This window comes from Lepidochelys kempii, chromosome 3 (assembly GCF_965140265.1).
Source record: "Lepidochelys kempii isolate rLepKem1 chromosome 3, rLepKem1.hap2, whole genome shotgun sequence".
In the NCBI taxonomy this organism is placed as follows: Eukaryota; Metazoa; Chordata; order Testudines; family Cheloniidae; genus Lepidochelys; species Lepidochelys kempii.
The window spans coordinates 172395955-172413204 of NC_133258.1; the positions used below are offsets into that span (position 1 = coordinate 172395955).

Consider the following 17250-nt stretch of genomic DNA (forward strand, 5'->3'; position numbering starts at 1 on the left):
GTGAATATTTTAATGAAGTTCCTCTACCTGTGGTTAAGACAGGCATGAGCGCAAAATGCAAACAGTGCAACAAAGAAATGCAAGGCCTGGTTGCCCGAATGAAACATCATGAGAAGTGTTCCTTCTCAGGAAGAAGCTGCTTGAAGATGATAAAAGGAACACATCTGAACATGCAGAATCTTCAGGTTGGTAAACGTTTTTATTTCAAAAAGAAAAGGAGTACTTGTGGCACCTTAGAGACTAACCAATTTATTTGAGCATAAGCTTTCGTGAGCTACAGCTCACTTCATCGGATGCACACTGTGGAAAGTATAGAAGATCTTTTTATACACACAAAGCATGAAAAAATGGGTGTTTAAAACTACAAAAGGTTTTCTCTCCCCCCACCCCATTCTCCTACTGGTAATAGCTTATCTAAAGTGATCACCCTTAAACTGCACTATATTCAGTAGAATTCCACATGCTTATCTTCTTACCTGTCCATAGTCCTGGCTGCAACTTCCAGTTGTTGGAGAAGGAAAGGATAAAGGGCTGGAAACCGAGAGAAAAACTCCCTCCCTGTCATTCTGCAAAAGGGGCAAAAAAGAATGATAGTTAGTGTTCTATAACAACCTGTTCTTCTCAAAATGTTTAATTAGCCAACAAGCGTTCATTTTTTTATTAATACCTGAGTGTAACCCAAAGTAGTAGCTCACAACATGGTTATAAGACATGGTCGTAAAATGCCCAAGCCCACTTCAACCCTGTCTAAAATACAGTTTCTACCATATGCTATTACTAAGGCTAAGATTTTGTCACAGATATTTTAGATAGGTCACGGGCAACAATGAAAAATTCACGGAAGTCCATGACCTGTCCCTGACTTTTACTAAAAATATCCTTGACAAAATGAGGAAACTGGGCAGCTGCAGGGAAGCTGGGAGCTTCAGGAGCACCCACCACCTGTGGGGGCTCAAACCTCCAGGGTCCCCCTCTGCTGGCAGTTCCGAGCTGCAGGGGTCCCCCCCGCTGTCCACGGTGGCCAGGAGCTCCAGGAGTCCCCCCTGCCGCCCGCAGAGACAGGGTTACCCCTGCAGCTTGCGGTGGACATGAGCAGTGGGGGTCCCCCCTGCCACGCAGGGCAGCTGGGAGTGGCAGGGGTCTCTGCTGCCATCCGCGGTGGCCGGGAGCTGCAGGGGGTCAACCTGCCACTGCTGGCTCCCTTCACCTGGGGTTGTGGGGGTACCCCACAGCTCCCTGCCTCCACAGGCAGAGGGGGACCCAGCTGCTCCCTGAGGGAGCTGACTCAAGTCATAGAGATCTTTGGAAGTCACTGAATCCGTGACTTCCGTGACCTTAGTGACTAAATCGCAGCCTTAGCTATTACCAATAAAACTGAAAGCTGCACCATTGGACACTGGTGGTAAATTCCAGGTCCCATTTTTGCCAGTGTAGATGCACCCTTATAAGCCTGCATAACAACGGGATTCAAAACAGATTTCCAGCACACAACAAATTAAATAAAATACAGTTTATACCAATGATCAGCAAAGCTCACCCACTGACCAGATTTAATAAAGCAGCAAAGTTCAAGTTATGGCAGTAAATAAAATCAAACTAAACATAAGCTTTGACACAGCTTTTTAAACCATGTTATAAACACAGACACTGTCTACCCTGGCCAGGAAACTGTGTTAGCACCTCTGTAGCAAAAACTGTATTTCAAATCTCATAGTAGGAAAGAGCCTAATTAGAATATACATTAGACAGGTAAAAGGAGTTCTGAATTCTTTTAAACAATTAACCAGCAGAATTGTAAAGCATGTTTACCACATGATCTACTGAAAAAAAAAGTCAACACACATTAGCAAAGCTTCACTGTAAAGATTCATGCTAGCATCTACAAAATCACAGGGAGGAATTGCAAAAACGAATGTTAGTGAAAATAAGCAAAAAAACACCATACAAGAGTAAAATCACCACATGGCAAACATCAGCAAAGCTTCATCCAGTGCCCAGCTAACAAAACATGCCTTAGTCACAGGCCACAGAGTAAACACAGTAAAAATGATGGAAACAAACTTTCAAACGCAAAGGTTCAGGAAAATTTCAGTAGGCACATAAAAACTATACCAAAATCCTGAACTATTTATAACTATAGGCATATGCAGGGGATTTGCCACAGAATTTTGCTCCAAAGATTTCATTTTTTAAAAATTGAGCTTCTAGCCTTTATGGTTGTGAAGAAAATCTTCTACATGTGAACCAAGTGTAAACTGAAAGAATGATAATTCAAATGTCAACATTAACTATTTTGCTAATTATTTTAGCAGAAACATACAACTAATTGCTTATCCTACAATCCCAAACTGCTTCCCAGTTGCCAAAAGCGCCAAACGTCCCGTTACCAAGCTGCCAAAACTTCCAATTTCAATAGCACGGTTACATATTTTCTAGACAAACTGTGCAAGACAGTGGCATTTTAAAACACAGGGGCCGTGCAAAACACATAATATTTAACATAAAATTAAACACGCAAGGGACATATTACATCATTCTTTTTCCTTTCTTAAATCAATAAAATTTAATCCACTATGAAGATACCATGTAGAATCTCCAAACTACTACAAAAACAACAAGGAGTCCGATGGCACCTTAAACACTAACAGGTTTATTTGGGCATAAGCTTTCATGGGTAAAAAACCCACTTCTTCAGATGCATGGAGTGGGTAAAAAACCCACTTCTTTTGATGCATGGAGTGAAAGTTTGCATCTGAAGAAGTGGGATTTTTACCCACGAAAGTTTATGCCCAAATAAATCTGTTAGTCTTTAAGGTGCCACCGGACTCCCTGTTCTTTTTGTGGATACAGATTAACACGGTTACCCCCGATACCAAACTACTACAGTGATATGCCCAGAATCTAGCTGCTCTAACTGCAGTATTTGGGTCAAATTTGCTGTGGCATATATAGTCCTTGGGCATAGGTTTAAAAGGTGATTTGGAGTAACTAATGAACTAATACCCTCTTCTTATGGATTCATAACAAGCACGCAATCCCTAAAACCAAAGAAATGTTAATACCTATAAACACAAACTAAAAAAAAAAAGGAACAGTAGGAAAAAACAGTCTGGGATTAAAGAATAGATAAATTGGATTAAACTCCAGTCAGCCCACATAAATTAAAATCTATAGAGAAACCCCCCCGCCGCCCCATTTTAATAGCATTTAAACCAGAGGTTCTCAAACTTTTATATTGGTGAGCCTCTGAGTGAGACCCCCCTTATAAATTAAAAATACTTTTAAAATATATTTAGCACTATTATAAATGCTGGAAGCGAAGCGGGGTTGGGTGTGGAGGCTGACAGCTCGCGACCCCCCATGTAATAACCATGCGACCCCGTGAGGTGTCATGACACCCAGTTTAGGAACCCCTGATCTAACCTATCACACTGTAGATGTACATCAGTACAAATTCAGGGACTTTGAATTCCTTGCAGAGAAGATAAACATATTATAGAATCCATTTGAGAATATTTATAGCAAGTTTGACATTTTGAAACAAAAATGTCAACAAGAGAGGTCTTAACATCAAATCTACTCTTATTTTCCTCCCTTTGCCCCCTCAAATAAAAATCTCTCTCTGAAAACTGACTTCTTGGAAACAGAAGATGATTCTGAAGTATTATTTCAGCCATGCATTACATTATCTGGAATGATCAGAAACTGGAGGTATGGCTAGAAAACCAAGCAAATACAAACTGAAACCACTGTAACCAGTTCCTGGAGGCTTGTTTACATTATAGTGGTACTGTAAGAGTTTTTACAACGTGTTGCATTTTCATTATAATATACCAAAATTCAGGCACCAAGGAATAATAGACAGAATTCCCAAGCAGATGTTACCAGGACGGCCATGCTTCTAGTGTGTGAAAAATTCTATTTATTCTCAAAAATAAAAAATAATTTTTCTCTGAGAAAAAGTGGAATTTTTTACTAAGAGAGGGTAGTATGGTTACTGTTATCAAGGGTTAACCCCTGAAACATCTAATGGGAAACACCTTCAAATGCAGTATCTACATTCTATTAAAACTATTAAATGTCTTCTCTAGATTTCTGACGACTGCATAAAAAGAATGATGTAAATGTTCTTGAACTAGGATGAAATACTAAACTGACAGCAATTTATAAGAGTTCTTAACTCTGTGCCTTCTTCATATCCAGAAGGATTTATAACCCTATAAAAATATAGTTTGCAAATGTGTCTGCAGAGGACAGAAGTCTTGAAAATACTTAAGTGAAACAGATAATTTTTTATGAATAAGGGGCATAAATATTCAAAGTTTTGCTGGGTTTTTTTGTTTGTTCTTGTTTTTAAGAACACTTGTAATTCTTTTTTTTAAAAAAAAAAAGTAGGAGCCCTGGGGCTCTAAACATGTAGCATCACCCAATAGTGACTGGCATTATCACGGTAACTGCATCTGTTTTAGGTACCCGCAAGAAGTGTCTTGATTTTACCTGCAGCTCTCATTGACCTCAAGGGGCATTTTGGGTGCTGAGCACCTTCAAAAGAAAAAATTTACAAGCAGCTAGTTAAGTCAAGAGTTTGTTCATGTCACTATAGGCCCATTTTAACATACAAAATAATTCATTGACCAAATATGAACTCAAAATTAAGCACTAAGAGTGAAAGTTCCTAGAACATTAAACTTAAAGTGCTCAGTATACAGTGTATGTAAATTTTATGCAGTTTCTTGATATTCAGAGGATAAAAAAAAAATCAAAAGATAATTGCCACTGAATTGGGCAAGTCACATAACCTGTCTCTCAGTTTGCTGCCCGGATCTTGTATGAGGGGAGGAAAGGAATCTACTCAAAACCTACTTCCTACTTGTCAGGTATTTGCAGAAAACATGTCTAAAAACAGTGAGAGGAAGTATATTTTCACTACAGCTGGAGTTGTAATTTCTACCTCTGGTAGATATACCCGAGCTAATTTGGACTTAGAAACGTAGCTGCAGCAGCAGGAGGAGCTAGCTGCCTGAGCATGTGCCTAGCGTTTCAGACAGCATTGAACTCTGGTGACTAAATCCTCCTGCTGCTCATGTCAAGGCAACACTTCTCTTTTTAGCAAAGTAGCTTGAGAGATAGGTAGCCATATCTGCTCTAAGTGGAAATTACACCTCCAGCTCCAATGTAGACACACCCTAAGAGGACTAGTTGCTAAGCAACAACTTTGGCTGCCTCCCGTTCCAGTGCATAGAGGAAACAACATAGTACACCACACTAGTGGAGATGTTGTGAACAAAAGGGAATTGTACAAAGATGAGGCTGTGCAAGTAGAAGAGAGAGTTACTTACCATAACTGCAGGTTTCAGAGTAACAGCCGTGTTAGTCTGTATTCGCAAAAAGAAAAGGAGGACTTGTGGCACCTTAGAGACTAACCAATTTATTTGAGCATGAGCTTTCGTGAGCTACAGCTCACTTGATGCTCAAATAAACTGGTTAGTTTCTAAGGTGCCACAAGTACTCCTTTTCTTTTTACCGTAACTGGAGGTTCTTCAAGATGTGTGGTTCCTATCTGGATTCCAAATGTGGGTGCACATGCACGCCATGCACTGGAGCCAGAACTGATCATAGTAGTGTCCGCTGACCCACACATGCGCTGTGCATTGACTGTTTGGTGCATCCGAGGCTTTAAGACACCATGTGGGTTGATGCCACTCTAGTTCCCTCTTATCAGGCAGTTGCAGAGCCCCGAGCAGAGGTGGTGATGCAGGGTAAGATTGGAATCCAGATAGGGACCACACATCTTGAAGAACATCCAGTTACAGTAAGTAACCTTCTCTTCTTCTTTGAGCGATGGTCCCTATGTGGATTCCAAATGAGGGAGAGTAGCAAGCAGAACTCAAGTGTGGTGGCAGGTGCAAGGGCTCTCCAGGAGTCACAGTCTAAAGGATGGTGTGGCCGAGAGCTGCATCCACCGCCGCAGCAGGGGCATAGTGAGTAGGAAAGGTATGGATGAAGGACCAAGTGGCTGCCCGGAAAATATCTTGCCATGGAATGTCTGCAAGGAAAGCTGATCTGGTGGCATGAGCCCGTGGGGGGGGAGGGGAACACCAGAGAGAGGGTAACAGTCCTCAATCCAGTGGGAAATCCAGTGGAAGAGACATTGCGAGGTGAAAGCACATCCTCAAAGCAGTCAGTGATGGCGAGGAAGAGATGTGGGGAGATGTGAAAGTCACGTGTGCGCTGGAGGTAAAAGGCTAGCACTTGGCAGACATTGAGGGAGTGTAGCATGCGCTCCCTGGAGAAGGCGTGCAGTTTAGGGCAGGGGTTCTCTAACTTCATTGTACCGTGACCTCCTTCTGACAACAAAAATTACTTCACAACCCCAGGAGGGGGATCAAAGCCTGAACCCACCTATACCTCATTGCCCTGGGTGGGGGGACCAAAGCCTGAGCCCCACCGCTCTAAGCAGGGGGGCAAAGCTGAAGCTCCAGGGCTTCATCCCCAGGCAGGGGGCCTGCAACCTGAGCCTGGCCACCCAGGGCTGAAGCCCTTGGGCTTTGGGGCTCAGGCTTCAGCCCCAGGCCCCAGCAAGTCTAAGCTAGCCCTGGCAACCTCATTCAAAAGGGGTCGTGACCCACTTTGGGGTCCCGACCCAAAGTTTGAGAACCGTTAGGTTAGAAGGTGGGTAAGTGTATGCACTGGTTGAGGTGGAACAGGGAGACCACTTTGGGAAGAAATTTGGGGTGAAGGCGTAGGGAGACCTGGTCGTGGTGGAAGATCGTAAAGGGCAGTTCCACCATCATTTCCACCAGTTCTCTGATAAAGAAAATCACCTTCACAGAGAAGTGAGCAAGAGAGCAGGTTTCCAGGGGTTCAAAGGACGCCCTAGTGAGGAAGTAGATGACAAGGTTGAGGTCCCTGCAGGGGATAAGCTTCTGCATCGAGGAAACCCCCCCCCCCCCGCTGGTAATAGCTCACCTTAACTGATCACTCTCCTTATAGTGTGTATGATAACACCCATTGTTTCATGTTCTCTCTGTATATAAAATTGTCCTACTGTATTTTCCACTGCATGCCTCCGATGAAGTGAGCTGTAGCTCACAAAAGCTTATGCTCTAATAAATTTGTTAGTCTCTAAGGTGCCACAAGTCCTCCTTTTCTTTTTGCAGATACAGACTAACACGGCTGCTACTCTGAAAAATTTCTTCCCCTGTAATTGCTTCATTTATATAATACCATTAAATGTTCAGGATGTATAAGTAAATAAATAAAACAGAAGAGCGGGTCTCTGCCCTACAGATCTTACAGTTTAACAGTGACAAAAACTAAACACAGTTCACCAATTCTCTATATCTGACAGTTGGTGGTCTAGAGCACAATCCTTTTTCTCTAGAATTCTTGCAGTGAATGGAGGCACCTCATTCAGGCTAATTTACACTGAAGTGTTAATAGAGTCTGGGAACAATTCATTTCAGCACTCCTCAGAAGAAAGATTTACCAGGATCCAGAGATGTTATGGGAGGAAAAAGAGTACTAATTTTTTTGAGTTGTGGAAGTAAATCAGGGACAGTTTCCCCTTCTACTTATAAAAAGAAAAGGAGGACTTGTGGCACCTTAGAGACTAACCAATTTATTAGAGCATAAGCTTTCGTGAGCTACAGCTCACTTCCTCAGATGCATATGATATGCATCTGAGGAAGTGAGCTGTAGCTCACGAAAGCTTATGCTCTAATAAATTGGTTAGTCTCTAAGGTGCCACAAGTCCTCCTTTTCTTTTTGCGAATACAGACTAACACGGCTGTCACTCTGAACCCTTCTACTTATGTTTCCCCCTAAAGAAAAGTACTAACAAAACACACCACCACTACAACTCTTAACTGAAGTATTCTGCCCTTCATTCTAACTTTAGGTCATATTGCACCTGCCACTCATAATCATTTCATCTGTCCCGTTCATCTAAATTTACTCTTTCCAATCTTTTCTGTCTGTGTGAATCTGCGCTACAGTTCATTAAACTGAAGGACAAGGTTTATGATGCTAGCTAGAAAATTGTTCTAGTAAAATGTAGTGAGTTCTTATGAAACGGAAGTTACTTTGAAGGCAAAGAGTGGAGATGTACATGTAGTGTTATAACTTCCTTCCTTCATTGTACTATTACAGCTAAAATTCATAATTGAAGGCAGATGTAGATCTATAAAACCCAGCAACATAAACTTCTAGAAAAGTCTATTTTAGCTGCAGCTAAAGAGCAATTTGCTATGTGGATGACTAAAGTTTCTTTTAAAAAAGGAGGAATGGGAAAAGTAGTTTGCCTCTCCCACACAAAGCTAACATAAGGAGCTTTTATTGTACTTTTGATGGTCAGTAACTTCTCTATGTATTTGTACTTGATTGTATGGCTTTATTTGTTTGCTAATAGAATCTTCACAGCAAGGGAATGGCCTCATTCTTATTAATCTCCTTTCCACTCCTCTGATAAGATTGTTCAATATTACTGTACTTTCTCAATCAAAATAGATAAAATATTTTATAATGTAACAGACTTAAAATTCTATCTATAGATAGATTCCAGTTTTCTACTAGACAATAGCATGACCACAGGTCAGCTGGTTCCCCTCCACCATCTTTTTCATTCTACTTCTCTCATGAGTGCCTCCTAGGCCAACATGATATCTCAAGAGTTATTCCTTTCATGTATTTATCAATTCTGATTAAGTGCTGTGATCTCATGTGTAGGTCAAGACCTGTATTTGTACATGTAGTTGTCTTTGTTGTATTACTGTGTTTGTATGCTATCTGTGGATTTAAAATTGTTTAACAGATTTGTTTATAAAAAATAAACTAAAGAGCTTGGATGCTGTGGTACTCTTTGCTAAATGCTGCTGCAGTATATTCTTGGAACATACTGTGGAGGATCAGTTTAATTCGTAAGTACAGCAATGTGTGTATACATTGTGTGTATACCGCATTTTACCGTGACATGTGTCACAGATTATCTCCTTCTATAATATCTCTGATTTCATATTTTTCAGAAAAATTAAAGGCTCCATAGCCTTCTATCCTGCTTTAATAACTGACACTATAAAGTACATTTGTGAATCATCTGCTCATATTGTGAGTCTAAAGTAAAAAAAAACACAGCAAAAGAGGTTTAAGGCTGCTCTAATACTCATTCTAAATCATAAATATCAACAAGAAAAATCCTGGACAGCTGATAGGCACTCACAAATACCAAAATTGGGATGGAGATAAAGGATATAACAAAAGTAGGAAAAAAAGAAGAGACGAGAATAAAAGAATATATACAGGGAAAAAGCAAAAACCAAGAGACATTTACAGAGGCTTTTATTAAAGGGCATAGTTTTCATGAGTTCGTGGAGGCCTCTTTTTAATATTTTCCTGCCAAGAATAATATCTACTCTTATTGTGGCAATGACTGTACTGAAATTAATGGACCCTGAAGAACTATCTAGCATATCACAGAGGAAAGATAAAACAGACAGACTGGAAACCAAATTCAGCCCTCGCCTCAGCAGACACAATTATTGCAGAAAGCATTTTAAGCCAAGGCTGAATTTGGACCTGAAAATATAAATAGCCATATGGAAGGGACACAAGTTTTCAAATCTAGCTTGATATACTTGCCTCTTTTGCTTTTAGCAAATTATGAAAGCAAGCATACAAAACACACACATGCTTAGTGGACAGAATATTCCACTATTCAGAATATTTTTTTTGTTGACTTGTTTACTTTTTGTTCTTCGTTCTCTCCCAAATCTCTCACCAGATAGGTCCTCCCAACCCCCAAATACACGACTTTTTCTACGCTATACAGAATCACAGACATCACTAAAACAGACGGAGTAGATCATCCATCTCCATCCCAACACAGAAACAAGCCTTAACCATGTATTTGTGAAATGATGCTGAACATGGTATGTCCTGATCTGTATTTGCATTTAAATCTTGTGCTCCTCTACTGGGGCTGAACCTGTTGTTGACACGCTTGTCAGCAACATATAATTTCTATACTACATACCAGGCCACAGATCAAGTGCAAACCTCAATATTCATATCATCCACTAGGTCACTAGCCAAAAGTATCCTACTTGTAACCAGTCTGGAATGCACACAAGGTTTGGAGTGGATGAAACCTCCCAGAAGTTCCAGACATAGTAGTCACCCTTAAAAACTTTTCTGTTGCCTGAGACAACTAAATAACATGAGCCATCAGTCTGTGCAGTGTTTCCTAAACTAATTAATGGGAAGCTTAAGTACTGTCACCATAATGTTACCGAATTGCAAAGGTAAAATTGGAAAGGTTTTAAGGGCAGCCACTATAGTTTTGCAAGATAAAATTAAGACACAGAACAACAAAGGGGCTTCAAAGAATTAACAGCCACTGAAATTAGTTCACACTTCTATTTGGAACAAATCCAATCTCTTGCTCTAGGTAATTAAGACCCCTCTTGCAGCAGTACCAATAATGTTCCACTGTGCAGGGGGCTGGGTAGGTTTCAGTGATCCTCATGGAGGGCATGTGCACCCCTATGTCTGCAAAGCCCAGCTCTGATAAGCTCTTTGTGACCCACAGCACATCAGAGATCAGAGGGCTGATGGATCTGTGATAACAAGGGTTAGCAATGAGTTCAGCACCAGTTCAAGCACACATGGTTTAACTGCAAGAGTGCATTAGGACAAACTGTGTTCAGCAACATTTCAGAAACCACTGTTAATTCATGCCTGGAGCAAGTATTAACCACAGCTTTCTGAACTAATACAGAGCATAGTTTGTCCTGGTCTACATTTGCAGTTAAAATGTGCGCAGCTGAGTGATCTAGTGCAAAACCCAATGCTAACCCTACTGTAAACAATGGATCAGTTTATCAGGTACATGATGCTCAAAGGCATAAATACCTGTTGAAACTCAGTTAATAATGCTTGTGACATGTCAGCAAGAATCACAATAGAGCAAAGTGACTGACCAAGCCAAACCTCAATAATATAGCAGATATGGTCAAGGATATGAGTGTGCGTTCTGACTCAGCTTTCATTTTTTTCTCCACCGCATCACCATCTGCGATAAGGCCATCATTCTCTGGCTTACAAAACATTTCCAGACCACAGCTATTATCGATACCAAAATGATCTGAAATAACAACTCATGCTTCTGCCTCTACAGATTAGCTTAGTCTAATGTTTCTTTTTTGTATAGTTTCCCAGATAAGGACCTCCTTAGTGTTCAAATGCTGTAGAGTGCTGCAATCACATGACCTACCTACTCATTAGGTTTTCTTAACAGTTCTCTCTCCTTAGTGTCCCACCATTCCAGGCGACATGCGTCCATGCTGCTGACGAGTTCTGCTCGATAACAATCCAAAGCAGTGCACACTGACGCACATTCATTTTCATCGTCTAAGTTGATTTTCTTTTTTAGTGGTTTGGGTTCTGCAGTTTCTGCATGGGAGTGTTGCTCTTTTAAGACTTCTGACAGCATGTTCCACGCCTTGCCCCTCTCAGATTTTGGAAGGCACTTCAGATTCTTAAACATTAGGTCAAGTGCTATAGCTATCTTTAGAAATCTCACATTGGTACCTTCTTTGCGTTTTGTCAAATCTGCAGTGGAAGTGTTGTTAAATCGAACAACATGTGCTGGGTTATCATCTGAGACTGCCATAACATGAAATAGATGACAGAATGCAGGTAAAACCACAGAGCAGAAGACATACAATTCTCCTCCAAGGAATTTAGTCACAAATTTAATTAATACATTATTTTTTAACGAGCATCATCAGCATGGAAGCATGTTCTCTGGAATGGTGGCCAAAGCATAAAGGGGCATACAAATGTTTAGCATATCTGGCATGTAAATACCTTGCGCCGTCAGCTACAACAGTGCCATGCGAGTGCCTGTTCTCACTTTCAGGTGACATTGTGAACAAGAAGCAGGCAACATTATGGCCCATAAATGTAAACAAACTTGTTTGTCTTAGCAATTGGCTGAACAAGAAGTAGGACTGAGTGAACTTGTAGGCTCCAAAGTTTTACATTGTTTCGTTTTTGAGTGCAGTTACGTACAAAAAAATATACATTTGTAAATTGTACTTTCACGATAAAGAGATTGTGCTACAGTACTTGTATGAAAGGTGAATTGAAAAACACTATTTCTTTTGTTTATCTTTTTTATAATGCAAATATTTGTAATCAAAAATAATATAAAATGGGCACTGTTCAGTTTGTATGCTGTGTTGTAATTGAAATCAATATACTTGAAAATGTAGAAAAACACCAAAATATTTATAAGACATTTCAGTTGGTATTCTATTATTGTTTTACAGTGTGATTAAAACTGCAATTAATCATGATCAATTTTTTAATCGAGTGAATTTGTTTTGAGTTAACCACTTGAGTTAACGGCGATAAATTGACAGCCCTACAAAACCAAATAGCATAAACCCATGAAATTCAGAGTTAAGATTAACCTTAAAAGAAATTCAAAGACATGAAGAAGTATGGAAATGCAGTTAGGGCAACCTTACAACCTGAACTCTGCCCCAAAGTGACATACTGCAAAAACCACATGATTTTGATTAAGGCATGACAGTGTTTGTGGTCCCTGATTAGAAGGAACTATTTCATATACACTTTTTTTTATATTTTTCTTCGGACTACAGGGTAGAGTTAAGGATATGTCATAAAATTAATCATGGGAAGTTCTATGACTCTCAGAGGCATCTGAATCAGACATATTTGTGTGACAGATTCTGCCACCCATTTCTCAAGTTGACTCTGCAAATGGTTCCACTACAGTTTAAAAAAAAATAAAATCACTGCTTATATTGCTTATGAGATTTACATTGAATATAATGGCTAAACCACTTTTACAGTTCTCTTCCTTTAGAAATTACTCGCTGAATCAGTACATTACTTTTTGTAAGGTAGTTAGTTATCAAACAATTAAATACATTGTTTATTAATACATTAAAATGTTTCTTTTAAGGGTAGGTTAGAAGACGGATGGTTTGTGTAGGGTTTTCTTAGCTGTATTCCACACCAACACAATAAATGTTGCTATTTCTTTAATCACCTCAGGCTGGGAGCTGCTAAGGATTCAAGAAAAATCTGGTCCCAGGAAGCTAAAAAAAAGCGGAGTTCAGTCAAAATAAATGCTACAGCTTAAAATGACAGTACTGAAAACATCCATTTTCAAAAAGAACTCTTGTTATTTCCTACTGTATCTGTAGGCCTCTATCATATATTAGAGCTTCAGTAATCAATAGGCTCCAGCTAAGAAAGATGATCGAGTTGGAATTTACTAACTTTTCCTAAAAACAAGCAATGTAGTCTTTATTTCAGTATGAAGCAATCTTCTTGGCATGAATTTATGTTCCTCTTTAAAATGTCCATCAGATGTCAAACAAAATTTACCATTTGAAAGTATTACAGCTAATGCAGGCAAGAGGATGCACTTGTGAGAGAGAAAGACTGACCAGACCAGGTAGCATTCTAAGGGTGAGAAATTTAAGTAGATAGCAATGGACATTGGACAGTCCTGCCGGAAAGATCCAGTTAGCAATGGATAGGAAGTAATATTTTTATGAGTTCTTCTCTAGATAATCTTGCTCTACGACAATCAGTACACTCGTCTGTTAGACCCAGCCAGAGAATGCCATTTCAGTTACTTTAACACTGTCTCTAGAGAGCTCACTGTATTCGCTTTCAAGGTTGAAAACTGCTACCTGCCTAAAGAGAATGTTAGTACTCACAAGAAGACATCCTGACCACATAACTGACCTTTTTAGGGGGGAAAAAAGGAAAAAGTAATCAACAATGTTGTGCATATCCTTGTCATTAATTAAAATAAATGTTATAATGTACTAGCTAATAAAAAGCCCTGTGTAACTATACAAGGATGTAAAAGGATTATCTCATCTTTGTCATTCACAGATTTATTACAGTAAGTAATTTAATTCTAGGACACCTCTTCAGTTAGAGCAATGGGTGCCAGCCTTTGTATTACATCATCATGTAGTTAGCAAGAACAACTTAGATTTATTTACTACATTGGCAGAAGGGGGAATTTTTGAAGAGGGATGGAAGAATCACTATGCATCAGTGGAATTTATAGCTTTAGTAAATGTTAGGTTTGTTTTCTAAGGAATTATAACAACATACTTAAATTCCAGAACAGTAAGCAAAATAGCTTAAGTTCACTGACTTGAGAAAACATTCTTTTATACTGCATAGTTCTAAAATAAATACTTAAAAGAAATAGAGACCAAGCCATTATATCTTAGTTTTCATTTTCCTTCAGATAGAAGTGCTAGAATAAACATTCTTACCAGTTTACATTGCCTGTGTTTTATGAGGTTAATAACTGAACTGTCAATCAAGGGCTATATAAATACAGTAGTTGAATACTTTCTGCTTTAGAAGCACTTTTATTTACAAAAGTGGGTAGCCAAGATTTCCAAAGGACTACATGGTCTGTTTGCTTTGATCTGTTTTATGTACAAGTCTCTTTATACCTGTTGGTTTGCTATTTATGATACCTTTGTGTAATTAGGTATGGGAAGAGTAGCTGTGCACAACAAACACTTCAGGAAAACGGCAACTGAGAGGAATAAAGTATTATGTAACAAGCAGCTTACCAAAAATAACTTGTTAAAGAACCTTTCTCAAGGCAACTTTGTTGGTATGATGGCAAGAGATCTTAAAATATGATGTGCCAGAATAAAGGAGAGGAGGGTCACTTAAATCTGAGTTAACAGACAGACCTGATATCAATATTCATATATAATACAAAATCAAACAATTATGTCAGAATTGGGAGAAATTAAAATGTTCCATAACTAGAAATAAGAACAAAAACTAAGGATATGTTCACATAGCAACTGGGCACCTGCAGATGGCCCATGCCAGCTAACTCAGGCTCGTGGGGCTCGGGCTGAGGGGCTGTTTCATTGCTGTGTAGCCTGTATTTTCTTATATTGTTAAACAAGTATTTTTGGACTGATAATCAATATAAACCGTAACAACAGTGTGTCTGCTGCAAACTTTGCTTTGAACACTTAAGCTCAGAATTGTCTCACGAAGACCCGCAAGTCTGTTAAAGCAGTCAATATACTAAAAGACAGAGCATGGACTAATAGTTAATCAAAATTAATATGGGCTACTTTATTTTAAAAGAAAACAAAATAAAACACAGCTTGACAGTGTTTACTTCATCAAATCTTAGAAAGATTACTTGGCAAGATACCTCTGACCACACACTCCACTCTTAGATATTCTTACTACCATTCCTGTGGTTTTTAGAAATCTATGGGTTTAAATAATTGTTAATGGATGAAAAATTTACAAATGATCTTTGAAACCTAACAGAGATGTAATTAATTTTTAACCAGCAAGGCTAGATCTACATCCCATGTTCATTTTTCTAATTCATGTTGTATATGTTCTAAGGTACCATTCATGAGAAGAATGTTTTAAACATGCTCAATTAGTCTATTTAAAATGCATACTTAACATATCTCTAAAAGACTCCATTTTCCCACATGATTTTAAAAAGTTCATCCACCTATTTTACTATCAGTTTCTATCAACCCATTTAAAGTCTTTACCAAAAAAAGCCTCTAAACTTTTTCTATGTAATATACAATATATGATGTCACTGTGTAACAGTACACGTTATTCAGTGAGCAACAAGACCTTTTGGCTTCAATAGCTATCTATCTTAGGTATTTATCTGACCCTCATTACCACAGCATCTGAGCATCTCACTCTCTTAATGAGCTTACGCTCACAATGGTCCTATGAAGAAGGAACTATTATAGGAAGTCTCACATAGGGAGTCTAAGGGTATGTCTACAAAGCAGCTGACAGGTGTGATTCCCAGCCTGGGCAGACATACATGCACTAGTTCTCCTGCCTAGAATAGCAGTGCCACCATAGTGGCTTGGGTAAGCCCAACTGCCTGGGTAAGATTGTACTCAGGCAGCCAGCCAGAGCTGCTGCCTGTACCACCTCAGCCAAACTGCTATTTTTAGCACACTAGCTCCATGCTGGGAATCATACCTGCCAGCTGCTGTGCAAACACAAAGTGACTTGCCCAAGGTCACACAGGAAGTCTGTGGCACTGAACTGAACTGTGGCAGGGAACTGAACCCACATCACCTGAATTCCAGGCTAGTTCATTAACCACTGAACCATCCTCACCCTGTCTATATAGCTGGGGGAGACAGAACTGGAAAGAGGAACAAAGAATACAGAAAAAAAGGGTTTCTCTCATTGAGAAGGATACACAGCAAGGATAGTAACAGCACTGCCAGAAAGTAACAATGGGGAAAGAATTATATTGGTGGCAACTGAACTCCTAGCAGTAAGGGGAAAACTGAGTTATAAAAAGCTACTAGAGAAAAGCCTTGCAATGAACAGCTGGTTTCCAGAAAAACTGCCCCCTCTCCAATGGAGCAAGGGAGCCCCTTTGTTATAGGCTAAGTACTCATGATCTGACTCTTCATGACATTTGCTGTAACCTGAAGTCCACAGCACTTTTGATCTTTAAGTTTCCCTTCCAGATGACGGAAAGGGAGATTTGCCCAGCGTTTCAAAACGGTCACAAGTTTCCATGGCACAGCCACTTGAGCACTTCAGAAGGCTAATGAAGCATACCTGTATGAAGATGCCAACCCGAGCTGGATCGTTGTACAGATTTCACACTGAAAGATATCTAATGGGCTTAGGGAGAGGGGAGGGGAGTTTAAGCAAAGGCAGTTTTAATAGAGTTTGGGAGAAAACTCTATAAAATATTTTGGGTTTTGATTTGTAATATTTTTAAAATTGTTTATAACATAGTGCATCTGTGCTGAAGTCATTACATCTTTCACTCAGCATGAATACTAAAAATGAACATTTACATGAACTGACACAGTGACGAGAGAACTGTCAATCCACTCCAACCAGTTACTAATAGCCACAGAAACTGGGTTATTTTCCTTGCTTCTCATGCATGTTTCTCTATGTTAGTTACTTGACAGACAAAAAAAAAATATTATGGTGCTAGAACTGACATGGATATGTACAGGGGCCATTGGTAGTATCTACCTATCTAGTTACATATTTGGCCTCCATCACCATAGTATCTGGACACCTCCAGTGTTTAAAAATAGAAACAACAAATCTCTCCTATACCTTTCTTTTGCTTCAGGAGAAAGAGCTTGAGCAGTTCATAAGGTTTTTGTTGTTTTTAATTTGCCTGGT

The 17250-nt window shown here is 39.4% G+C and overlaps 1 protein-coding gene across 7 annotated transcripts in view; it reads right to left on the reverse strand.

Moving 5' to 3' along the window:
- Positions 1–17250, reverse strand: part of THADA (THADA armadillo repeat containing) — a 288553-nt gene that overhangs the window by 180823 nt on the left and 90480 nt on the right. For all 7 annotated transcript variants that reach the window (XM_073339065.1, XM_073339064.1, XM_073339066.1 and 4 more), the window contains one exon: positions 477–566. In XM_073339065.1, the coding sequence (XP_073195166.1) occupies positions 477–566 (90 nt within the window). The remainder of the gene's footprint in view (positions 1–476; positions 567–17250) is intronic.